General features: G+C 35.4%; 1 protein-coding gene across 3 annotated transcripts in view; it reads left to right on the forward strand.

Moving 5' to 3' along the window:
* KCNH8 (potassium voltage-gated channel subfamily H member 8) overlaps positions 1-27,521 on the forward strand; it is a 177,275-nt gene that overhangs the window by 122,295 nt on the left and 27,459 nt on the right. For all 3 annotated transcript variants that reach the window (XM_026799499.2, XM_074538270.1, XM_005480926.4), the window contains 4 exons: positions 7,365-7,562; positions 12,224-12,423; positions 14,135-14,384; positions 18,368-18,582. In XM_026799499.2, the coding sequence (XP_026655300.1) occupies positions 7,365-7,562; positions 12,224-12,423; positions 14,135-14,384; positions 18,368-18,582 (863 nt within the window). The remainder of the gene's footprint in view (positions 1-7,364; positions 7,563-12,223; positions 12,424-14,134; positions 14,385-18,367; positions 18,583-27,521) is intronic.

The raw sequence follows: 27,521 nt of genomic DNA on the forward strand, positions 1-27,521 counted from the left end.
TTCCCAAAGTCTGGCAGAAGATTACAATTTCATCTGATATATGCTCAAACCCTGATTTTTTAATTTCATCCGTTAAAAAAAAAAATTAAAAAAGAAAAAGTAGATGCGAGGGTCTGAATTGACAGCTTTATTAGGAGTGTGTTTGTGCCTTGCATTTTGGCTCATGACCATCTCTCTCTTCATGTGCTAATTCAGGAAGAGATATAATAAAAATCCTATCAAGGTTTCTCTGCAATGGAAATCAAATGGCATATTTATTGAATCTATCCATTCCAAGTGTTCAACTGAATTCTAATATGACAAGGATCCTCAGAGTTGCTACTGGTGGATCTGTAATTTTGGAGACATGTCTCATCATAGTTTGTTTTTGAGACTGATGTGGCTTTGAAATTCTCAGCTATTTTACTTGTAATTTTAAAATATTCCACTTTTGTAGTTTCCATTGTTTACAAGCTCCCCAAAAATATGCTGTTAATATTTTCACAGGGATGTTTAAGTGACGTATATATATAAAACTTACATGAAGGAAGACTCGATTTTTTTTGTGGATTAGACTTTAAAGAGGTGAACATCTGAGATCTGAAGCATGAAATCTTATAAAATGTCCTCTACCCTCTTAAGATTTTATCTGCTGAATAGAAAGAGGCATGGAGCACCTGATGCAAAAGGGGATATTTTTCTCCTCTTCGATTACATATTAAAGGGGGTGTGGAGGTGTTTGCTTTTTTCTTCTTATTGTCTGTGATGTGCACATGCATCAGATAAATGTATATAGACTTCCATATTTGTCTGTGGAAAATCTTATGTAGTTTCCATCAAAGTAATATCCACATGTCTCATATTCTGGCACTTAAAAATCTACTCAGCCAGAAGTTAAGTATAATCTGCTTGTACAAATTTAACATAGCCCTTCATTACCTGAGTTAGCTGATGCAACCAATTCACCAGAAATCTGACAGGGATTGACCTTAACATAGAAAAATGGGGGAAAATACTAAAATACACATAAACTAGATTTAAAAGTATACAGAGAATGGGTTTCAAAGGTAAGAGAAAGGCAATGCTATGATGTTTGGAGGGCAGATACCCCTGCCTTGCATTGATCCAAAGCACTAATCCCCATCCTTGCTGCACACATGGCAGTTCCAAGTCAGCACATCTGGTGTCTGGGCTCTGCTCCCGGGGTCACACAGGGCAGCCTTGAGAGCACCTCTACCACAAGGACCTCATTCACAGGCAGCTGAGGTAAAATTATGTTTCATATAGGTCCAGTTAAACATGTTTCTTTTTTATGCCATGGCAAAAATTTCCCTCCACAACATTTGAATACTGCAGTAGGTGTTGCTTTACTTCTGTAACACTACCAGTCTCATCCATGGCCATGTTATGTCTTTCTAGTTTAAGGAAAAAATTCATTAAATTCAACATAATGAAGACCACACTCTGAGAAGCACCATATTTTTAAAAGCTAAAATAAAAGGTATTTAGAATAAATTATTTTGAGATTTTAACATTTTTAAGCCTCGGTACTTGAGAAATATGTAATTGTCTTTATCATATTTGTTTTCTTTCTCATTTTGGGTGTCCACTGTTTGCAGGAAAATGTGTTAGCAGAATAAAGATCAAGGGAACTAGATTAATGCTAATTGTTCCTGATTATCCTGCAGCCATTATAATTATGTCTGTTATATTAATATCAAAATCACTCTAGTTTAAATTTCATGCATTGCTAATTAAATTTTAGTTATCTTGAATACCAGCTAATTTTCTTAAAATATAATCCTCTTGGCCAGAGCTGTTCCTTTGTATCCTGTACTTGTTGACATCATATAGACACACTTCTGGTTTCCTCTTACACAGACAAGGCTTATTTATTATCTTCATTTTGAAAAGAGCGTAAATTCATGTCCTGTATTTTACTAGTGTGCAATTCTGCCCATTTAAGCACAGCTGGAGCTGTGTTTTCACACTCTCAGAGCCTGCAACTATGTCACATGTTCAGGATTGTGCCTTGTTTGGTGGGGTTTTTTTAGAGGGGAGGGAAGGGGAAAGGTTTATCAGGGGGGTAATTTTTTTTTCTATTTTGTGTGAAAGAAAAGCCTGATTCCTGTTCTTTTATTGACCCAATCCAGTAAGATCTGGTACATTTACTGTCCATCCAGAAGCAGTAGTATGATGCTCTTGTCATCTCTGGGGTTCTTTAATCCTAAAACCATCTGCTCTGGTACCTGGGAGCCTCCCCTTACATGACAGACAAAGCTCCACTATAAATCAAACCTGTAAACAGATGATCAGGTTTTGTGACAATGAAAGAGTAACAGCAATATTCCACAGGGTGAAATAGTAGGAATGGTGCTGTTTGGTCTATTAATAGACTGGGGGAAAACCACAAATATTTTAGCAGGGAAAAGCTGCACATGTCAGAAAAATTTTGGCTAGACAGAGATAAAAAACTTTGAAGCTCTTGTGAAGAATCTGAGTAATCGCCATGAGAACAGAGGCAATGATTATTCAATAATTTAGTCATACACACAAGAAGTAAAATTATTTCATCTTATACACCTTTAGATGCTGAATGTGTCATATCAGTCAGCAACATCTAGAGAGTAATTGTGCAAAATTCTTTGGAAGCAATCTTAAAAATGAAGCTACTGTTTTAATGTCTAATGAATGATAATTAGGGTTTGATATGGTAAAATGTATTCATTATGCTGTTCTAAAAGCTCTCATCTGAAATACAATATTAGCTCTGGCCTCCCCTCTTCAAAATATATTTAGCTATGATAGATTCTGAAGAAGCCACAAAGACAGTTGAGGGAAGTGATTTGGACATCTAAAATCAAAGAAACTGTAATCCCAGGTGCTTTTACCTAAAAAAGAAGGAAATTCACCTGCTTGGTCTCTCTTCACAACTGTACTGCCTTAAGGTTTATTGTCAGGGGGTTAATACAGAGAAATATAGAAATGGATGCAACCAAGAATCTTGGTTCACTGAAATCAATAGAAACTTGGACCATTTTTCCCCATTTAAAATGGAAATATGAGATGTTTATTTGCAGATCAGAGGGTGCTGCTAACTGATGAAAGGGTGATGTGCTTTGTTGTGCAAAACTACAGCTCTAGATCTGAAATTAGGAGCTATCAGCAGTGATCAGGGACAACTGCAGTAGGAACCAGCACAGCTCTCAGGCTACACGGTGATTTTCATTTAAAAATGCATTCCAGTGATGAAGGATCTAATTTCTCTTGTACAGTTTTTATCTTCTCCTTAATGGCACTAAATTCTTCACTGCAACACACATTAGTAGTCATAGGATAGTGACTTCTGTATTGAAACTTAAAATCTTTTAATGTCAGAAGGCTGCATATGCTACAGTTCAGGACATTTTTCTATTATTATTTCTTTTCAGTTGAGTCAGAAAAATAAAACAAGCCTCAGGCATACTCCTTAAATATAATCCCCACTAAATACAATGCACAATGTCCTTCAGTTAATTCCAGCATTTCTCACTACCTTTTGTCTTTGTCTACTATTAGCTTAGTATTGCTTATTGTCTCTCCTCACTAACATGAAAGGGCCAGGTATTGTCTGGCCCTGAATGAGGTCGAAATACTGTTTAGACATCAAAAAAAAGTGGTTATGTGAGAGCAGATAGGCTTTTCTACCTTCATATTTCCCATAGGAATACTTGAAATCCCTAAATTTGATGTGGAATCACAGCTGAGAGAAGCTTGGCCTTTGTCTCATACTTTTCTCTTTCAGCATCATCACTGCTATTGCTTTCAGACATTCAGGGATGCTTTCAGAGGCACTTCTTATCCACACCTTTTTACTCTTCTTGACACTGTAGTGCAGAATAAACCAGAGACCTGGGGCTGTTTTTAAACTGGAAAAGAAGTTGTTGCTCTTGTGTTTAAAATAAGTGCTATAGTTAATTATTGCATTAGAAGATGCAACTAATTTCTAAGTTTTTGAAGTACCAAGCCAGTATTTTGGTATGCTAAGTGTCTGGCATGAAAAGAAAATCTAAGTAGTAGTATAGAATGAAGCTCCAAATTATAGGGAGTATTGTACATACCCGAGGCAGAGAAAGCACCAAGCCAGGAGAAGGACTGATTTTCTGGATGTCTAGTAAATGAAATAATGTGATTTACATCCACTTAAAAAGTATGTCATCTATGGAGGTTTAAAAGCTTTTTTTAGGCTTCTGCTGATACTTGAGCACTTCCCAGATATAAGTAAATGAAACTCAATACAGATTCTTACAGCAATTTTCAAAGTAGCCTAATGGAGCTAAATATCCAATTCCTATTGACTTTTCCAATGGGACTTGATTACTTAAGTGCTCTTTTTCCCTTTGAAAGGCCTTCCTCTTAATTATGCTAATTGGTGCTTTAAAATGTTTTCAAAGTCAGAGAGCTGTGCCTAGACAATGCTAATTCTGAAGCAGACACGATTCATAATGCTAGATTCTAGGAAGCTCCCTCTGACTACAAGGTATATTTATTTTTCTCTTCTTCCCTGAGGGCAGAAATTAATTACTCAAGCTTGCCAGAGAATCTGCTGAGAGCTGTTACCTACAGGAACTGAAGAGGAAAATGCATTAGTCAGTGATGCTACCTCATGACTATTTCCATTGGCTGATGAAAGTATTTACACCCAACTGTGTCTTGCCTCTACCCTGAAACTGAAAAAAAAAAGCCCATAAAATGCAGTGCTATCAACAAATATGGGAAGTAAAGTTGATCTGGGAGGTATTGTAGCATTTTATAGACTCTGGCTGGAACACCACTATATATAATTTTTTCAGAAGTTCCTGATTAGGATAATCTCTGCCAGCCAAAATAGAAATGAGAAGCTGTAAACATGGTCTTATCTACAAGTCAGAGAAATATACTTTTGCAGTTTTCCCTTTCAGAAATACATTTTCTATTCCAAGTCTAAATCTCTAAATACATTTACTTCATAGCTTTTCTTTACATTGTGGGCATGATTTTAGCAATCACTAAGAAATGCTAATCATTGCTATCTACTGCTGGTTTAGCTCAGTGATAAGCCATATAGATTACTAAGGGGATGATTTGTCTGACCTTCAGTTATACCACAGAACTAGACACTAGATACTAAACTCATCTCAAATACTGGTATCTTGGCCAGAAGTATTTGCTAGAAATCATAATATTATTATATTGGTATTTTGGTATTAAATTTTTGTAAAAATATTATAGAGACTTCTACTGATTGACACAATATAGACACATATCTTTGTACCTCAATTTTATTAGTAGTATGAATCCTTTAGGAGCAGTAATGTTTCACTAGGCTTGGATAAAAACCTTGAAAATGAAGTGAGTTGTAAAGGAGAAACCAATTCACATATATCTCTCAGTTAAAAAATGCAGTCATCCACCTTTCCTGGATAGCACTGGAAATGCATAAAAAGTGAGAAAAATGGAAATACACAGGCTGAGAATCAGTGGACTTTAGAAAACTCCGAGGCAGGAGATTTTCTCCTAAGAAACATATCAGTTACCGTTCTTTAAAATAACTTATTTGTTTCAGTTTTGCCACTGAAACAATCTTGAGCTGATCTTGGACTTTATGATTGTATTACTTTACGCTAGGCTTAGATAGACTTTTTTAACTTTGTCCTCTCTCTGCCAGAGATTTTCTTAGGTTTTTATTCTATGCTCTTTAATGTTTGTGGTTACATTCCCTACTATAGAAATATAGGAATTCAATCTGCCATACAAAGGATCATGCTACTGTTGGGGAGATGTAGTGCAATCTCAGAAAAACAGAAGTGCACAGAGTATTGGTATTGACTCATCTAGGCTTCTTTTTTCCTTTTTCCCATTTTGCTCTATTTTCATTTTAAATAATTGGGACCCACAAATATAAAATAGTCCCACTTGATCAATACTGTCTATCCAGGCAAAATCAAGGAGATTTTCACATGCTTTCCTGTCTGTTGGCAAGATAAAACATCCTACTCAGTACTGCCATTGTATGACAATGCCAATTAGTTTCATTTATGCTTTTGATCAAGTTCCCTGTCCTGCACAGACTGGATCAGCAGGTCCATGGCCAGACCTTGCTGTGCCATTACCCAGCCCTTCTGGCTGAGCTTTCTCTGGAGAACAGCATGCCAGGCAGCATGGAGATGAGCCTGGGAACAACCATGGTTCAGCAAGTCTTCTCTAGGTGCTAAATTCCTACAGATTTTCTTCCCAACTTAATTGGAAGTGCTGGAACAGATACTCTAAATCTACACCCTGCTTTTGTAGACATTCTGTGCAAAGAGATTTCCCCCAGTTCATATTTGGATTCATTGAATGGATGAATCCATGGATTCTGACTGAATTCATGGATGCTGACTGAAGTGAAAAGAGAATGATCTTTAGGAGGTGATTCAGTCTGTCAGGTCCCATCTAACAAAGGGGGATCCCCAAAGAACTTTTCTAAAAATAAAACTCTGTCTGTCAGGATTATTTTCTTTTGGCAGTTCTTCCTGTATACCCAAGGAAGATTCCCAATCTCCCAAGCAAGCTGTTTAATAGGCAAAACTGGGCACACAAATAGATTTTTGTCCTTCTTTTTTTCCCCAGTCTTGATTTTTCCAAAGAATTGTGTTTATGCAATTCATTCAGGTTGTGTTTTTCAGCTGGATATTTTTTCCTGCATTGTTGCTTTGGGGTTGTTTTGTTGGTTTTTTTTCAAATATCAGAGGCAGTAGCTAATTCTGCTTTCTCTGGTGCACATAGACACGTTTATCAAAATGAAAGGAAAAATTTAATGAACAATTTAGAAAATACTTACTGAAGCATGTTTTGAAAATTAATTCTGGTTTGTAAGTTATGTTTAGTTCTTTGAATCTTTTCTACTGTAAAAAGAAACATGTGAAAAGCTCTGAATATGTAATTACTATTATAATGATTTAGTCTTAGAATGTCAAAAAGCTTTCCAAGCATTAATTAATGGAAAGAATCAAATGATGATGCATTGTTGCTGCAGTGCTATTAGGTGAAGATGTGGTTTTTTTTAGTGACTTAATGGATTTTATAAATTATATAATTAGACCTGTAATATGCAATTCAAAACCACTTGATTTCAATGCAGAAATACAATTCTTATCATAAAAAATTGCACATAAAAATAAATATCCCAGAGACACAATACTTAAAGTGCTGCATAAATTCCCACAGTTTAATGGTCTTTTTATTCTTGGAGTTATGTGAAGAATATAAGGTTTTTTAAGTAGATTTGTGGGGGTTTCTAGAACTGTTTTATTAGTATAATGTAAAGTTTTCATGGTGGTGTCAGTATTATAAAAAAGTAACTCTTTTTATGCTTTGTTTTGCAGGTTGGCTTCATGAGCTAGGAAAACGAATTGAATCTCCTTATTATGAAAATAATACTCTTGGAGGCCCATCAATCAGAAGTGCCTATATAGCTGCCCTGTATTTCACTCTCAGCAGCCTCACCAGTGTTGGCTTTGGAAATGTCTCAGCCAATACTGATGCTGAAAAGATCTTCTCCATTTGCACAATGCTGATTGGGGGTAGGTACAATTAATTATCATTTAAAACCTTTCCAAGGAGTAGGAAAAAGTCAAATAAAAGCTGAAATTTTGCTAAGTTCCTTAAAAGAAATCACAAACACAGTTGAAAGCTTAATAAATTTAATTTAAAATGGCAAAAGAAGGAAATAACGTTGTTTGGTTTACACTAGATAAACTCTCTCAGGCAGATATATTTCTAACATTTTGTTCACTTATGGTGAAGAAAGATGGTGTTGCCCACTGAAATGCAAGTTCCCATTATTAACAGAGGAAGTGGCCTAGCCATGTGTTGGGGATTTCAGTCACTTGTGGCAGCACTTTTCCGGAGAGCCAGGTATGATGTGCACACCAGCTGCAGCTCCATCCCCACAGCAGCCCTGGGAATGGTGATGAGGGGAGGTGTGCAGCCCACAGGACAACGTGTCTGTGAGCTGGTGTGTATCCTCATCTGAAGGACCAGACCAGAAGGAGAGGCAGGACAGAGCCAGGAGACTGTTTGGTGAGCCTTAGCATAAAAAAAATTCAAAGCTACTGTTCAATTATCATTGATAAACATTTGATTCAGAATTGAATCAGAATGCAATTTTTTGCCATATTTGGAGCTCTTTCTAACATTTTTATTTATGCTGATTACCTAGTTGTACTGTTGGAGTAAGCCACATGCTCATTCATGGTCCCCTTCCTTCTGCTGAGACACCTGGGTGCAACAAGCAGAGATTTGCAAGCCAAATCCTTTAGAGAAAGTACCAGAAGCTCTGTCTATACATTCATCATCCTCCCACAAAAAATATGATGTGCTATTTCATGATGTGTACATTATACAACTCAAAGGTGTCACACTGGCCATGAAGGGTCAAAGCAACTCACTGCTAGAGTACTCTGTCCTCCCTTTATATTTCTGCTGGCTTAGCTGTTCTGGAAATACTAGTAGGTGTTGCTCCAGGGCTGGTCAGTAAAGCCCTGGGTGTTAGCTTTGCACTATAAATTCTCCTGGCAATAAGAAACTGGAAATTTGACACTTGAAAGTCAGAGAACACGATGAATTACCTGTAAGCTATATATTTGCAGCCTTAAGTGGTAAAATAATTTTTCAATGAATTATTTTCCTTTTGCTCAGTCCTGAAAATGAGAGGCAATAATATAATGAATCATCCAAGAATGAAATAATTTTGGTTTTCACAATGTCACAAAACCATGAGCAGCTTATGAATTTCTTTTGGTGGTTGCATAAAATTATAGTTTTAAAATACACTGTGGTCTCTGTTCTTTGGGACTTTCACTACATAAAATGTGTTGTAACGAAGGAAGGAGTTTCCATTTCTATCAAGAAATCAAGAGATCTGTATGAGGCAGAGATGAATATTTAATTCACTTTAATATGGCAGAGCTTTCATAAATATAATAGAGTAGAGTATAGAAGTATCCTATACATTTATTTAGCCCAGTTATAACAAAATTTCACATTTATTTCTTGTAATATGCTTGTATATTTAATAAATTGGGAAGAACTAGTTAGGTGAGTGGAGTAAGAGGGAACTGATGACTGAAAGGTGAAGTTGCTTAAAGGTAAGCAGGTAGGAGAATGGATTTATATCTGCAAGGGTCCAGTGAACAAGATATGTCCAGGTAAAAGAGGCAGATCAGGTCGACCTGTTGCTGTTTTCTTGAGGAATTATATTTTAGATACTTTTGAGGAAACTCAAGGAAACATGAAAGAGGTGGAATGACACAGTGAAGATTGGTGAGCGTGGCTTAGAAAACTCTGTTAGGGATAAAGTGCCAATCTGTATGCTTAAAGACATTATGCCTTATCCATTCTTAAAACCTATTTTAGTGTATCTTTTTGGCTGATATTTAATTTTAAAATTCCCTAATGGAAAGTGATGTTCTAAGAAAAATTGGTGTCAGTTTTCAGACTTTTTGACCAAGCCATTAGTTAATGAAATTTCAGGTGTAATGGATAAGGTGAGTTAGTTTATCAGTAGTTTTTGCTGTATCTCTTTAACATATGGCACTAAAAACTGAAAACAAATGAAGTAAATTTACTTAAACCTTGAAAGAGTTGAAGACAGAAAAAAAATTTTAAACTTAACAAATAAATTGCATATAGACTATCTTTTTCATATTTACTAGCCTCTTCACATAAATTTTTTATTTTGCATAAATTTGAAATTTAAATTTTCAACAAGTCATATTCTGAAGATAAAAGATCTTGTTCAATACAGTAAGTCTTCTTAAAGCTGGAAAGAATATTTACTTATTAAAATGTAACCAGAATTCCTGGGACACCCAGCATCTAAAATATTGATCAGATCTGCCCTCCAACAGGTGATCATATTCTGTCTTATACTCTTCTGTCTTATACTCTCATGTTCTTTCAGCAAATAATGTGTATTTTTGTATTCAAGAGATTGGAGGCCCACTCTAGTAGCTCCAGTCCTATATGGGATCAGAGGTGTTCCTCTATTCCCTAAGCAAAATGTGCTTTAAAGTACCTATTAAAATAAAGGCCACTGCTTGAAATATAGTTCCTAGAAGTTTTGAACTTGTCCTACTTGAGTTTAGAGAGAGGTGTAATAGGTTTCTTACAGAAAGTAGGGTAAGTGTATGATTATTTGATAAAGAATTCTAATGCCTGTCACAGCCAAGAATAGCTTGTCATTATAAGAAGCAGTTGCCTTCCAATGTATATAGGCAAAGACAGATTCTACCACAATAATGAAATTCTAGGTGATTTCTGTGCCTATAATAGCATCACTGAGATCTCTTCACTGTCCAGCTCCTAACCTGGGAGTCTCATGAGGGACTTACATCGCATGTGAGTCTTAGATTTGCATTCACACACCACCTAACGCTTCATCCCACCCCCTTTTTAAATTGATTATTGCATCCTTAAAGAGGTTACAATATTTCTTGAACGTATTTATCTGTGTCTGGCTGAATTGTTTCAGACCTAGCTGTCACATTTCTAATACAATATCCTGTATCTAATATTATACCAGTCCCTCACATTCTGTTGCTCTAGTTTCTGACATTAATGACTTAGCAATTCACTGCACCATCATGAGCAACCCCTAGTTGAAATAGCTAACTATTTTTAGAAATAAATCTCCAGTTAGGCTTACTATTCTTACTACATCCATAATCCTTTTTTTTCCTACTATTTCTACACTGCAGTTCTTCATCTATTTCTCTGCACTCCCTTCACAATAAGGACATAGATATTGTTACTAGCTCCTTTGCATTTTTCTCAGCCTGTAAAAGTTTTCTAACACTCCAAACTACAGAATTTTCTATTTCTACTATTTAAAAGTGCATCCTTTCCTCCTCCTATTTTCCCTTGTCTCTTCTCACTTACTTTGGACTTCTGTAAAGTGACATACAAGGTCAACAACTTGTTTGTCTCATTTATGAACCAATTCCTATGTCACTCTGAGAAGTCATTCTGCTTTCTTTCAAACACCATAAAGACAGAGGTCTCTTTAGAGAAATAATCAAGTTTTTTAGATTTTTTTTAAATCAACAATTTGTAGATGTGTATGTTCTATACATCAGATCAATATCACATGACAGACAATTTTTGCAGTGATATTTCCAACTCCAATAAGCAAACACATTTCTGCACAGACAAACCCAGATGACCTATATTTGTAAATATTTCTTCAATTTTGCTTCTGGGCTTTTTATTCCCAAGACAATCACTAATTGCAGACAAACTCCAGGATGTTAGAACAATTTTAACCATATTTGACCCTGTCCAGCAACATAAGAAATCAGGCTGTCTCCTCAAATGATTCTTTTAGCTTGAATTTCTGCTTTACAATGGGGTTGTTTTCTGACTTTTTAAAATATTTCACCCAGAATATGATACATTTTAAAATATTATTTACAACCTTCTTCCTCTACATTGGTAATTGTTTTTATTTACATGAGTTCTCTGAAATCTATTACATTCTGTGTAGTTTCCAGCTGACCATTTGAGTCTAGTTTCCATAATGAGTATCTCATTATTTTCTGAGCATGCCTGCCTACTTGTGTTCCTTCCTGTGCCTTTTGCAAAGGCCTGTAGTGACAGCACAAGTGGGAATGGTTCAAACTGAGAGAGGGTTTAGATTAAATATTGGGAGAAATTCTTTATTATGAGGGTGGTGAGGCTCAGGAAGATGCTGCTGAGGGAAGTTGTGGATGCCCCATCCCTGGCTGTGTCTAAGGCTGGGTTGGATGAGGCCTTGAGCAAATTGGTCTAGTGAAAGGCATCCCTGCCCACGGCAGGGTGATTGGAACTAGATGATCTTTAAAGTTCTTTCCAACCTAAACCGTTTTATGATTCTATGATTCTGTGCTCTGTTTTCCTTTTCTCTTAGACTATGAACTTAATTTGACTTAATTATTTTGTTCGTTACCCTGACTAGATAGAATAAGTTGTTGTTCTACCCTGTCCTATGACAGTGACTTGTAGTGTTTCAAATACTAGAAATGAATAACCATGTTAATACCACAGTATTAATATACCATTACTCAAGGAGTTTTAATATTCAAAAGCTTTCTTATATCTCTTAATCAGGAAATTTTCACTCTATGAAGATACTGTTTATGTTCTGTGTTAAGTTTTATTGATCAACAAATCACTCCACATTGCATGTAATTTCTATGCTTCCTAGCTCTGATGCATGCCTTGGTGTTTGGCAATGTGACTGCCATAATTCAGAGGATGTACTCCAGGTGGTCCCTTTATCACACAAGAACCAAGGATTTGAAGGACTTTATACGGGTCCATCACCTGCCACAGCAGCTAAAGCAAAGGATGCTTGAATATTTCCAAACCACGTGGTCTGTCAATAATGGAATTGATTCCAATGAGGTAACCAAATGTGGGGGGATTTATGTTTGATTGTTTTGACTATGAGGCAAAGAGGGGGGTAATTTTTATTTTGTCACGCTGTGTCTTGTGTGAAGTTACATAGCAAAGAAAACCATACCTAAAAATAAACCTGGATTATCCCAGGAAGAGAGTACACAATTGAAAAAGCATGTTTAACACATCAAATAATGTAGAAAAATTCAGTCTCTCTGTGATTCTCAAATGCTGAAGAGGCATTCATCAGAAGCCTTTTAGATGATGCCGGCAGAAATGCTATAATGAGCATTTCTATCTTTCAGTAAACAAAACATCTACATGGGAATTTTAGGTTATTTGTAAAAGAGGGACTTTGATACCCTTTCCTTCTTCCTTCATCTTACTTATTCCAATACTGTAAACAAATTATTTAGGCTGAATTTTTATATTATTTATATCACTACCTTTTTAAATATTGCACAGTGTAACTTGAGAGTGAAATCAAAAGACAGATTTCTGGTGGTGTCTGTGCTTGCTTGTTTTAAATTACTTATCCAGGTTATGTGTTACTGTACTGCAGGAGAAATAATGGCTTCTCTCTGCTGGAGTGTTATTTGAATGGAGAACTCCCTTTAGGTTTCTTGTTATCTGTGTTATAAAACTCAGTGGTCTCTAAAGATAATGTGGAAATAAGCAGAAAGATTTGGGGTTTGGAACATTCTTTTCCTGATAAAATCTTTTTGTGTTGTGCACAGCACAAAGAATGGGATTTTCAACAGCATCTTAGCAACAGAAGGAGCTTAGTAAGATTTACAAAGGTACAAAAATGACTTAGATGTCAAAGCTTTCCTAGATGTGGTTAATGATCTCCTTCAGCTTTTGTACTTTCTGTACCTTTAGTCACACTGAAAGTGAGTGACTGCTGTACTACAACCACAGCTCCTGGAGAAACCATCAGTCTTTCATTATTTCCCTTCTATGGATAAAGCACCTTGTCTGAGCCCACTGGGTCAAGCATTGGCTGATTGTACTGTTCACATCCCCTCAAACTACAAAAAAACCCTTGTATTTTGTGGACTTGCAGCTTGGAAGGAAAAATGAGACCTCATGGTCTTTTAGTTTCCATAGGTTCTTCCACTGAATGTGCAACTTGTCACCATTCCTTTCCCACCCTTTCTTCAGTGTCCAGTTACATTATTAAAAAAATAAAAATAACAACAAGAAAAAAAACACATTTAAGGCTGGGGTTTTTTTTAGTTATGCCTGTTGCAGTGGTTTTACTATAGAAGAAGTAATGTTGCATATTGATGAATTTTATAGAATTATCTGTTTTCATTGCATATGTCACTGTGTACAATGGTGTACCTGAGCAGCCTACTGCGTTCTATCACAGAGAGGACGTTTGACGAACTTAAATTGCGCATTAGAGGGGATTCATACAAACAATATTGTTGACCTTTTTTCCTGAGGTTTTTTGGTTTTTTTTTTTGAGGCTTTTGGGGATTTATTTTTAATAGTAAAAAGGCATTTGTTTATTCATATTTTTCAGGAATTTATTCGTTAAAATTTCTTAAAATAGCACATCTCATCAAGGGGATAAGAAAAATCAGAGGGAAATATTTGCAACAGTATGACATGTGCCCCACCACTAAATCAGGCCATTTCTGCAAAAGTGGAAACAAATAATTTTACAAATTTTCTCTTTTTTATCATTTTTTTTTCCTCTTTTTGACAGCTTTTAAAAGACTTCCCAGACGAGCTGCGTTCAGACATCACCATGCACTTGAACAAGGAGATTTTGCAGCTTTCCCTTTTTGAGTGTGCCAGTCGTGGTTGCCTCAGGTCTCTGTCTCTGCACATCAAAACCTCCTTCTGTGCTCCTGGGGAATACCTCCTGCGGCAGGGAGATGCCCTGCAAGCGATCTACTTTGTGTGCTCAGGTTCCATGGAAGTCCTGAAGGACAGCACTGTGCTGGCAATCCTTGGTACGTTCACAACCATGGACTCAAAGAGGAAGAACTGTCCCCCAGTGCAAGAGAACCTTCAATACTAACTGGCGGCTTAGTGTGTCCTAATTCCTTCTAGTTTGAACTTCCTTCTATTTTGACCTAAAGAGCTTTCCATTGCCAGATTGTTAGCTGTGCAATATTTCACTTCTTGTTTCCTTGTACTTATTCTCTCTTATTTTCGTGTAAACACGTACTTGCAAGCTATTGACACAGCTTGCTGCTTTCTGCTATATTTGGTGGTGGTATTGATAGCTCAAAGAACATTGATCATCGATGCCTAAATCTTTCATGAAAATTAGTGTCCAGGCAATGCTCCCACTAATGCTCCCAAGTCAAAGAAAGCAAGAAGAGCCTATTTTTTCACTCTTTGGCACTTGCCTATAAATACCCCTTGCAGAAAAGCCACGTGGTGAAAAAGAAGCATTGTTGGCTCTGCTCCCCCAAGCTACTTCATGCTAACTGATGCTGTCTGCAGTCATCTGAGTATATTGGAACTGAGAAAGGCCAGAAATTCTGCTCTAATAAATTTTTAGTTGTTGTTTGCAAGATGACTGTTTTTACTCATTGAGGTTTAAGCATCTCTACCTATAAATTTCTGTGATTTGCCTCCATCTAAGTCCTGCTAAAGAAATTCTCTTTATCTTCAGCTAAAGGATGATTAGACCTGTTGCAGTTAATGTTTATGAAGTTCTTTGGCAAAATAAAGTGTAAAATTTTACTCTAAAAGAATAGAATTATTTTATTATGATTTTAATATCTGTTTAGACTTAACTGTCTTCTTTCTAATAACTTTTAATATTCTTATAAAACAGAGTTAAAAAGAACATTTCCTTTTTTGCTTTTCTTCCTGTTTTGTGCGATTACACTAGACCATTGATAATGGAAGCTTCTGGTCTTCTGTAATTGAATTTCCTTTATTTTACTAAAATACATTTCATTGGTCTTTTTTAGAATATATAAATGTTATACAGGTCTTATTTGTTTCAGAACTCTTTAGTTCTGTTAGATTGACAGACCACATCACTCTATCTCTTGTTTGTTTTTAGGAAGTTTAAGAATCTCTTGATTTCATTGGATCACATAGATCAGAGGTATAAAATATGAATTAAAATAAGACATAGGCTAAAAGCCAGCAAGAGTTCTAGAGGTAGTTTCATTAGAAATATGATTTTTCATTAATGATTCTATCTTCAGGCACTTCTGAAAGTGTTAATTAAAGCATCATTGTGTAATGGTGACAATCAAAACAACAAGAAAGTGATTAGAGGATTTCTGAGAGAAGTTAATGAAATCATAATGCAAAAAACATAAACATAATAGAAAATAATGTTTTGTTACAGTGAATGGGAGCTTCATAATTTAAACCTAACTAACACCAGCAGAAGGTGAATGCATCAAACACATAGGTCCCTATGGGAAATTGTGTTGCTGATGTCATGTAAATTCAAGACAGCAGTTTTTTTCCCTGACAATGATGAGTTACTTGCAGTTCCCAGAATGTTTTAGAATTCTGTCCTGATTCTAATTCTAGTGGATTAGTTTTTGTTTACTGAACCATTCTCTCTAACAAGCAGTGCAGCAACAACTTAGTGAAATGCTCTCATTAAATACATCTTTGCTTCCTCTAGAGACTATTACTTTATCTCTAATAATGATGGATAGTTTCTATTTTATGGTAAAATATGTTTTAATATGAGTTATGTACTGTTTGAGCATATATCATTGATTTCTTAAAAATATTAGCCATAAGTTATTTGAAAAATATCCATAATGAGAACATTTATAACTTTGACTACATGTCCCTGATTTATTGAAAAACAGATGTGTCTGTGAGAAATATGTATATATAAGCTTGTTATCCAATTAAAGAAAAAAGAAAAGAGCTACTAAGAATAGCTGAAATTATTTTGTTATATAACAAATGTTGACGTTCAAGGTAGAATCAGTTAATCACTTCATTAATTCCACATGAAACTTCAGGTTATTACCTACAGCCTTTGCTGCATGATTTTCATTTAAAAATTAAACATATATTAGCACTAGCAGACCAATTTTAGTATCTTTAATCCTGAAATTACTTTAAAATTTTAACTACAATCCAATAAAAATCTAACATTTTTTCAAAATGTTTATGAAGTATGGATACTAATACTGTTCATATATCTAAAAAGTTTCTAATTAAGATGTTTAAGGATCAGTTTTGGTATATTTGAAAAATTCTTTCCCTTGTCCAGCAACACAAAATGTCCAAACAACAAGCAATAAATTAACACTGACAGCCCTGAGACTCTTAAAAATCTCAGTTAGTATAAATGAGAACTAGAATGAGATTGGGTCAGTCTGGGAAAGAGAAATTTGATAGGTACCGATAGCATCTGTCTCTGCTCAACACAACATATATTGCTACATAATAAAATACAGCAGAAAGCAAAGCAGTTATACACTTTTACATTTTACTCTAAATATCTACAATTCCTTAGATTTCTTCCATTCTATTAGAATAGAATGGAAGAATTGAATAGATATTCTATACAGAATTCTAGATAGAATACAATATTCTATTCTAATTCTATTAGAATAGAATTAGAATAAAATAGAATCTAAGGAATTTTTGATATTTACAGTAAAATGTAAAAGTGTATAACTGCTTTGCTTTCTGTGGTATTTTATTATTATACTGTGCCCAGTATATCTTGTTCCCCCATGCACTCTGAAGAGAAGTTTAACTCTGTTTTCTCTACAATTTTCTGCTGGGCTGTTGAAGACACCAATAATATCCCTCCTTTGCCTTTTCTTTGTAAGATGGAGCAATAGCCCATTTTTTCAGCCTTTTCTCATAAATTATATTCTTTAGTCCCTGATTCCTGGTAGTCTCTTTTTGACTCACTCTGTCAATATTATGTCTTCTATTGGGAAGCCCAAAAGTGGACACAGTGCTGCAGGTGAGACATGACAAATATAGAGGGAAAGAGTCGTTTCCTGGGACTTGCCGGCTCTACTCTTGCTATTGCTGCACAGGAGGTCCTTGAACTCCTTTGCTGCAAGGACACATTGTTGGCTTATATTCAGCTTGTCCAAAAGGATCCCCAGGGCTTTCCTGCAGAGCGGCTGCCCAGCTGGTCAGTTCCCAGTCCATACTGCTCTAGGGAGGGTTTTCATCCCAGGTACGGGACTTGGCATTTGGATTTGTTGGACTTCATGATATTTCTAGAAGCCATTTTATCTTTCATTGAGGTCCCCCTAAATGCAACTTTGTCCTTCAGTATCATCAACCAATTCCCCCAGCCTTGACTTGCTGAGAATGCATTCCATCACACTGTCCCGGTCTTTAAAGAAGACCATCTGCTTTAACTTTTGAGGAAAACCTCTGGCTCAATGACTACACTTTGGAATTTATACCTCAGATCAGATGTTTATGGAAACTTTTAATTGTAAAATTTTTGTGGTCCTCAATAGATGGTCAGTTGAGGTTTCTAGTAGAGTCAGTGTTCTAAGGCAGTCTTGCCCATAAATGAAAACAAAACCAGCACATGAATTCTTTCTTAAGCAATTTTTACTTTTGACAGAAATGCTAAAATGCTACCTTAACACCTGCACATTTTAAGACACGCACAAAAACACCTGACAACATCTTTTTTGAAAAATAATTGCACCTGTTATTATTTACTGGTGTAAATCTTCATTTTATACATATTTAATTTACTGCTCCCTTAAATCAGCCTGGATTTACCTGTCTGGAAATTAGTTTTTGTACCTCCAATTAATTGTGTATAAGTTTGCACCTGCAAAAAGAGGAAAAAAATTTAGTCTATGATCCTTTAACATAATACTAATTAAAAAAGACGTTAATAACAATAGGATTTCATGTTCAGGTATAGCAACTATATTAAACAGCTTTATGATTCAAAAGAGTAAAGAATTTATGCTTTGAAGATAATTATTTTTGTATTCTTTTTCAGGTAAAGGAGATTTAATTGGAGCAAACCTATCCATTAGGGATCAAGTTATTAAAACAAACGCAGATGTTAAAGCTCTAACATATTGTGACCTCCAATGTATTATACTCAAAGGTCTCTTTGAAGTGCTGGACCTGTACCCAGAGTATGCTCACAAGTTTGTTGAAGACATCCAGCATGATCTCACTTACAATCTAAGAGAAGGCCATGAAAGTGATGTAAGTATCTTTAAAGGTCTCTGCAGTTATTGTAATTTTTCAGGTGTTTCACATACCTCAGTAATTTCTTATAATTTTGTCACAGTAAAGACATAATACGCAAATTGTTTTGAAGTAACCGCTGATTCCATTTGTTTGATAATTCAGATATTACCTACATTATTTTTTTATCAGTTGGTCAGATCATAAATATCCAACAACCTCACTGCTTCTCATTTTCCATAACATCATCCATGAGACAAAATTCTTTGTTTTTTTAGTATTTTTTGTTTATGTCTAAAAATAAGTCATAGTTATGTAAGCTATGTGTCCAAATAAAGGGTTTTAGCCATACCTTTTTAGAAGCTCATGTACCAGCCTAATGAACACTCATTTCATACATCACTGGTTTTCACTTTTAGTAAAGAATGTCGTCACACACACTAAAAATGAAAAACAGTTTTTTCCCATACACTGCAATTAAAATGTGCTTTTCCACTTAAACAATACTTTATTTTTGAAAAAAAAAGGCAAAACTAACAAAAACCCCAAGCAAAAACAAAACAAGAAGACATTCCAGATAAAGCACTCCTGAAAGGCTTCAGTACAGACTCACCAAACTACTTTCACTGAATATATGATTGCTTTCATTATTATAGAGACAATATGTACATTTGGATTTTAATAGTGAAAAGCTTTTATGACATCTCTCTTTTTCTGACTTTATCACATGAATGCTCAAAGACAATTATAGCTAAACTTCCCATTTGGTGTTTAACAGTTCAGGTGTTTGTTCTGTTTTGTTCTTCTCCTAACACAGAGAGAAGTAACATTAGAAAAACATTAATTTTCACTAGGATACTCTCAAAACATGGGACAAATAAAATGCCAAGGGAGAGTGCACCAAAGTATTTTTCAGTGCAAAGCCCAATGAGTTTGATATATGTGCTGATTTTTCTACATAGCTTCCTATTAGGTGCACTTTGGTGCCAGTGTTTCCACAGCAACACTCTATTAAACCATTGCAGCAGAAAGGAGCCCATATATAAGTGTGTACTTCTGGAGAGGAAAATAACCAGGGTATCTCATTTGTTTGTCTCTTGAAATGTCTCCAAACTTCCTGCTCCTGAAAACAGCAGCTGGGACTACACAGCTGTTCTGAGAGCCTGGTGATCAGTTTGTTTAACACTTTTCCCTCAGGGAGGAATGTTTGATCTGAAAAGGAGGAAAACTCCATGCAAAGATAGGGTTTGAAGATTATTTCATTCCCCACTACAGTTTCATCATGGAACATGATGGATCCCCTCAATGTGTTGCTTCATGCTTTTCTGTATGGTGACAAATCTGGGGGTCACCCTCTCAGCTGCATTCAGGTTTTATAAATTCAGGGACAACTCTGGCCAATTAAAGTCAGCTGGGTGACGTAGGGACTCTCTGCTGAGAGCAAGCCTACAGCAGCCTTGAAGGTGAGTGTTTCTCAGGCTCTATGAGGGATTTAAAGTAATGTGGGACACAGCTAAGTAACTTTTCTGCTTTAAAGTAGAAAATATTTAGAGCACTTTTTAATCTATTCCATATTTTCATTGTACGATGTTACCTTAAAATTAAAGGAAAAAATATCCTGACATGGAATAGCATCCAGTGTCGCAGGCAGATAAACAAAATCCAAGACTGATTATGAGTGTCACTTTTGCCTACATCCTCTGCTTAACTATCCCCTCAGCTACTACTTCTCTTGCAATAGAACACCTAATTTCTTTTCCAACCGTTTTACTTACCAATAAGGATAAACAGCATAAATAAGGCAGCCAAAAATTGTACCACCACAAAAACAGGGTTCAAAAATGAGGACAGATATCAATGTCAGTAGCAAGTGGTCCTAGTCAACCACTCTCTTTGCTTCAGCAGGAGTATACCCTGTCTTCGCTTTAGCTGGAATATCCTTGCAAACAGAAAAAATTGGAGTTATCTGATGGTTACTCTCAGAGAAAAGTAAGAAGTTTTCAGATGTAGAGTTTGTGGGTGTGTTAATATGGCTTTTTGCTTCTTTTTGTTGTGTTTTTTTTTTTAATACAGAACTTAGGAATGGTGTTATGGGAGAACTTGTCAGCTAGGTCACTGTATCTGAATTCCCTCTCCCTAATATAAGCAAATTTTACTTTTGAGAGTATCTGTAATTTCTTTGTGGGATTTTTGAGTTTAGATAACTTTTCCATAGTTAAACAGTAGATCTATTCATTTGAATAAGTCTGTTTCTCACTCTTTTTCTTAGATGCTTTAAATGACTGTAAATCTGTAGGCAAATGTGAATTTAATACTTAAAATTAATCATCAGCAGTATTTAGGGTCAGGTGAACTGCAGGGTGAAATAACATGAATTTCCCCACTATGATTTATGAGCTGTCTTTCAGTCTTGACCTAAAATGGTTTTGCATTTTCAGTCAAAGTCCATAAAATCTACTGTAGGTTGAAGATTTATTAAAACTTAAAGGCAGCGTTAAAAACCTGAGAATGAATAAGAATTTATTCCTGGTTGTTCACTATCCTCTTTCCACCTTCATTGCTCTGATTAAAATTGAATCAGAGGTTTGAACTGAATTAGAAAAATATGGACAAAAAGGAGGTCAGAAATCATTTGTAGTGTCCTTCTCTTAAAGTGTCAAAATTGTATACTTGGAAGATTACATATCTTCCCTACCTACACAAACAGAACAGGAAACATTTTAAATTTGTTTCCTTCATTCATTTGCAAATCTAACAGGATATGTAATGATGTGGTTCATCTGCACTAAACTGCAAGTAAGGTATGACTGTGGAAAAGGCTCAAGGACTTCCACAGTTGTGTCCCTTTCCAGTAAAATGAGGAGATGCAACCAGCTGTCCCAGTAACAAGTAGAAACTGCAACTGTCTGGTTATAGGCTGAAAGAGCTGTTTAGCAATCTTGGGAGGAAAGCCCAGATTTCAAGTATAGGAGCAGACAACTCTTTCAGGCTGTAATGAGTAAAAGGTAGAGAAACAGACACAGAATCAGAGAGATAGAGTTTGAACAATTCCTCATGATAACCGTTAAGCCAGGAATTACTAATTGTTTTATTATTTAAACCATTGTGTGTTCAGCCACACTAGCAGTGCTATTTTGCCATCTTTTTATACATTTTCATTACAGCAAGCTATGAACTAAAAGAGACTTTTTGTTGATTTTGCATATTCTGCCCCTTATTTTCTTTGCTGACTTTTGATCAATAAACCAGCAACTGTGGTTTTAAATGTATTCAAATATTAGGGGCAGTTAGAAAATACTAATTTTTCTGGTAGCTGGATTTGACATTAAAACAATTCACCCATTTCTACCAATTTATCTAAGTCTGTGACTATGTTGTCATAGTAAGGAAATACTTTGCTGAGTGACACAGATTTTGACGCATGCCTCATCCTATCGGTATAATTTTTCAGTATGAATTACAGATTTCATATGTATTAGGCAGTGAGAATGACCCATATCTGATTTGATACAGCTGAGCACTCAGAAGAAGGTTCTTAAAAGGTATGTGGATACATTTATACCCATATATTAATATGACAGAAACTAGAAATTATTTTGTTATCCACCACCCCTGGAAAATGTGTTATTTGATGCATTTAGAGAGTAGCAGCAGCTGTTCATAACTCTGAATTATCCTATGAATATGCTGTGAAGAATTCAGAATAAGTAAATGTTTGGACAATATCTTTGTAGGCTTTGGAAGAGTTTATTGTTTCTAATTATTTCTTATATACGAACAAAAGAATTTACAGTGTAGACAAGATTTTTCACATTAAAAAAATAAAAAGCTGGTTAGAGTCACGCTGATAAAAACCTATATCATCAAGCTTTAATTTAGTCCCAAAGGAAGACAAGGTACATGCAGGCACAATCTTTGTCTCACTAAAGCTGTATCGATGTGAATCATTTTCAAAAAGTTATATTCCTGGAGAGCTAAAAATCTCTGTTTGTAGATAGGACTTACAGTTAATAAGAATCTGCTTTTCCTTTTGTAGGCTTAAAAGTAGTGTTCTGGCTCCTAGAAAAGCTGTTCATTCCCCTCTCCCCAAAGAGGAAGCTGTTCTTTAAAATGAAAACACTCTGTCTGTGAAACACAAGGAAGGGTTGATTCAATCAGTGCATTGCAGTGTAAATGAAACATAAGGACAAGGTTTCATGAAAATGTGGTAGATTCCTTCTACAGTAGGGAACGTGGAGTCTTAGTGCACCTTAGCCAGGCTCCTTGATAATAAAATAAATAAATAGACAAATACATTTTAAAAGGCAATCTAGCAACCAAGAAGCAGTAAAGCCAAAGAATCTGCCCTCATCTTCCCTCTGGAAAGCATTATCTTACAAATAGGGATTAATTCTTGTCCTTTGAAGAGGCTGGTGTTTAGAATTTATTAAATTTTAATGACTGAGTTGTGAGGAATTTTTAATATAATAAAGCTCAGGTTGTCATTAGCAATATCTAAGAAATTCCAAGGGATGCTCCTTATTTTGTATTGGAAAATCTGACAACTGACCAAATAATTGTTTGTAAAAGTGAAAGAAGCTCTAAGCTCTGGCGGACACAATAGAGGGCACATCTTGGGAAGCAAAATGTCTACAAATTCTAATCTAAAATATACTGAGCTTTCTGGTTCATTCCAGCTAAGCCTTAAGTATTTTAAAAGCATATGAGTAATTCTTCTCCATGTCATTTTAGCTGCTATTTGAAGACTTTTATCTTTCTTTGTTCTAACTGTTGTCATTGCCCTTTTAGTCAGAAAATTAATAGCAAAAAATATTTTGAATGCAAGCACAAAATTGAGAACAAATCCTGCCTTGACACTGTTTGGTTTTCAGCTAGTAGATTACATATTTGACAGGAACTCATTCTTGCCTTTTTAGTCATGCATTTTCTAGATCTAGATTTCTACTAAAGGTAATCTGAATTTATGAATGCTGTTTTCCAATATAGCAATAACACTTTCTATTATATATTTGATTATCTATTATGAATCAGCATTGAAAGTAGTGTGAAATTTCAGATTTTTTAATGCACTGATTATCTCCATAGAAAATAGTATTTCACTTTAAAGAAGCAAACAACTTATCATATTTGCTGCTCTATAAACATTAGGGGGAAAAAAAGTTGTTTTTTTTAAAGTTGTTTCTAACTTTGGCAAGTTTTATGAGATAAGAAAACCTGATAGAAACAGTCACATGATTACTTGTTTATCGAAAAGCAGGGTGCCCCCTATGCAGGGAATGATTGGCACCTGACTCCATTGATTCAGACGCTGAACAATTGCTGAATTAATCTATATTATATTACATTATACTACACTATGACTATACTGTAAAGAATACTAAAGAAAACTTGTGACTGTCTCCCGACAGTCAGAACACAGCTTTTTCCAATTGGCCAAGGGAAAAAAATAATCCTCAGCACAATCCAACATACAAATAACTTCAGGTAAGCAATCTTCCTAACACATTCCACATGTGCAAAACAACAGGAGCAGCAAGTAGAGATAAGAATTGTTTTTCTCTTCTTGTCTCTGTGCTTCTCCAGGAAAAACCCCTGAGAGAGAGAATTATGTCTCTCTGTTCAAAGAATGTGAATGCCACACTTATTGATGAGTCTAACTTCCAAAGTAAAAAGAAAAAAAACCAAAAACCAAACCAACTTATTTCATGGGCATTACCTGAGTGTTTATAATAAAAGTCATGCATTGAAAAAATTAATTTCCAAATCAGCTCTTACTGCGCTGCCATACTTAGTCACTATTCCTCTACTCCAGCCTAGATCCCAGTTTTTCCTGCACACGTGTATGACAGTCACAAGTTGCAAAATATTTTAATAATAAGTAATTTTCATTGAACATTTCCCAAATAATTCCAACCAACTTTTTAATAGGGGAAATGGTTTTTTCACAACACCTAGCAGCTATGTAAAATGAAGTGATTTACCTTAAAAAAGTCAATCAGTCCTTTTTTAGCAGTAGGGCTGGATAAATTTGAGGAAAACTTGTAATTTTTAAATATGCTTAGAGCATATTAAGCACCCATCTTTGTCAACAGATTTTTCTGGTGAAGGATCATGTATTATTATTGCAGCTGTAACTTGCTGGTGTTTATTGTCAGTAAGTACAAATCTTGCAGAATAAGAGATCAGTCAATGCCAGGTTTTGTGTTTCTATACAATTATTACAACAGATAAAGAATTGAATGAATCACCTAAAGCCATGGAAGTCTAGTATTTTATCGGTATGATTATTCAAAAAGCAAAACCCAATAAACAACTAAAATAAACTGTGAACTAACTCTTCACGGTCTTTCTCTTTCCTCCACTCGCACATGGTTCCCTTTGCTCTGGTTGTTCTGGTAGAAGCCCTAAGTGACTGATGGCTGAACAGCCACTGCTTCTGCCTGAAGGACAACATATGTTAATTTTTCCTTTATACATCTTGATATGAAGTGGAATCTATAAACTTCTCAAATTCTCAGTGATTATAGTGTAGGAATGAAGGTGCTCCTCATATTGTCAAAAACTAAATTTTCAAACTGGTAACATATAATTAGCTTTGATTCCTGTTATGTTCATTGGATAGGTCTCTTACCTGCCTCTGTGCGTGGACTACTCTCCAATTAGGGCTGCTGTCAAATATAACTCAGGGCTCTCACATCTTACAAGCTACTCAGATTTTTCATTTATACTTCTGGGGAGATCTGGAATTTTTTCCTACTTCCCCCTCTCTCTCTCTTCTCTTCACAAAAAAAAAAAAATAGTTATTCTATTGCTGAACAAGGCAGCACTCACACAATGAGCTCAGCTTCTTTATTCCTATGGAACAAGTCATGCAGCTGTACATGGGTGTGAGCACTGGCAAAAAACAAAATCAAAGCAGTTCATTCACCTGTTTTACACTTCATTTTTATTATTAAATGGATGCAATGCATTTTGGGAATGAGCTCTGACCAATAGCTCTCTGTAAGTTATTCCATAGGTCTCCTACCTGTATTCATGACAATAAGTATGTTTTGGTGGATCTTTAGCTATTGAGTTGGATGCTTGTTTCAAACAAGGAAATGTGCTGCATTTAGCCTCCTCCCTGTGCAGAGTTACAGTCAGTCCTTCCTCCAGACCCTCAGCCTGACAATTAACTTCTTCATTTACTATGGGAGCAAGGCTGACCTGAAGCTATAGTGTAGGCCAGTCTGATGTCTTTTTTTCTAGTCTGGTAGCTCATAAAGCTTTTTTCCTAGCAGTTACTGGTGAGCCTGATGTGTGGTGCCTCTGAGCCATCTCTTCCCCTCAAGACAATCACCTCACTGTTGTGTTTCTAATATATTCTTCAATATGGCACGCTGCTCAGAAATAAGGCAACGAAGAAACATGTAATTCAAAAAAGATAGACTGGTTGGCCTTTTTATTTTCTTTCCTAGTATCTTTACCCAAAGAATCTTTTTTCACTAATAATCTCCTGTTTCATTTCTGTAGCCTTCAGTTATTCTAATATTTTTGAAAAAAATGACACAGACACCTACACTGTCTGGTTTTGTGTCTAGTAATTGATTCTGCTGACTTGTGGTCATTTTCCAGTTAGAAGATTCATCCCATCACGACTTGAGCAATTATGAAATCTTTTCTATTAATTTTTTAAATTTGTTTCTGGATTTTTAGACGTCTTTCCCATTTTGCACCTAAAACAAGTGGCTGATTCACTGTAAGGGTGAATCACAGAAGATATGGAAAAGGACAAAGAGGAGGGGAAGAAATTAACCTATTTACATTAGTCTGGGACTATGTTAGGTATATGTGACTCATCCCCAAATTCCAACTCTTTTGCTTTTGTGAATGGATTAAGAGACAGGAATTATGAGCTTTATATTATTTATTAAAAGCTTTACATTATTATTAAAAGATTTTCACAAGTAGACCTTAGCACTTTCTTGACAAATACAAAAGAATTTCTTAGTAACTAGAATTAACATGTTTAAATAAGTGATGAAATTTTACTTCTAATTTTAGCTTTTGATTCTTTTTGAGCACACTCCAGACCCATTCATTTCACTTCCTGGGATTATTACATTCTGCATCAGATTATAAAGCTTAACATGAGGGTAACACATTGAAAAAAATCCAGGCTAGCAAAGCAGCTTATTGATGTTTCTAGATGGTTGTATGAGGAGGGTATAAAACACTGTGTCAAACAGAATTTTAGACAGGAAAAGCTCCTGGCTTTCAGAGTATTGCCTTGAAATCTAACCATATTTATATTTTAATTAGACAGGCATGCTAGGGGATAACTTTTTTCCAGTATGTCTCAGAGTGCCTTAGGGAACATGATAATATTACTTTTACAATATTAATATTCTTTGTCTCTACACTGTGAAAAATGGAAAATAGAATTAATTCTAATACAGCTAAACTTCAAATGATATCAGTTTGGAAAGTGGATTATTTTTAAATTTTTTTGTATTATTATTCCTTTTGTTTTGTGTTGATAAAGCACTGATTCATTGGGGACCTTAAATTTAGAAGCTCTTTTACAATAACTTGTCCTTTTATTATTCTGGCTAATATAGTACTAATTAATGAAGAAAATGATAGTACCCCAATGTCTTCTATAAAAACATTAGTTCTGAGGGCAGACTATCTTGATATCTAATGTCCTGTCAGAGTGGCTTATGTGGTGACGTTTCTACATGACTTGCAGAGTCCTCTTAACCTCAGGATAGAGGCTGAAATGTGTAAAAATAAATGTAGTGTAGTCTTTGAGAAAACTGTCTATAATCTGTGCAAGTTGTGTATTAAACTGGCATTTTACATTGATGCAAGTGTGTGTTCTCAGTTTTGAGCTGGTAATGTTTTTAGTGCAACTTTTCTTTAAACATAACAGAGCAGTAGAATAGCAGAGCTTGGAAAGGACCTCTGAAGGTCAT

The sequence above is a fragment of the Zonotrichia albicollis genome, chromosome 1 (assembly GCF_047830755.1).
Source record: "Zonotrichia albicollis isolate bZonAlb1 chromosome 1, bZonAlb1.hap1, whole genome shotgun sequence".
NCBI lineage: Eukaryota > Metazoa > Chordata > Aves > Passeriformes > Passerellidae > Zonotrichia > Zonotrichia albicollis.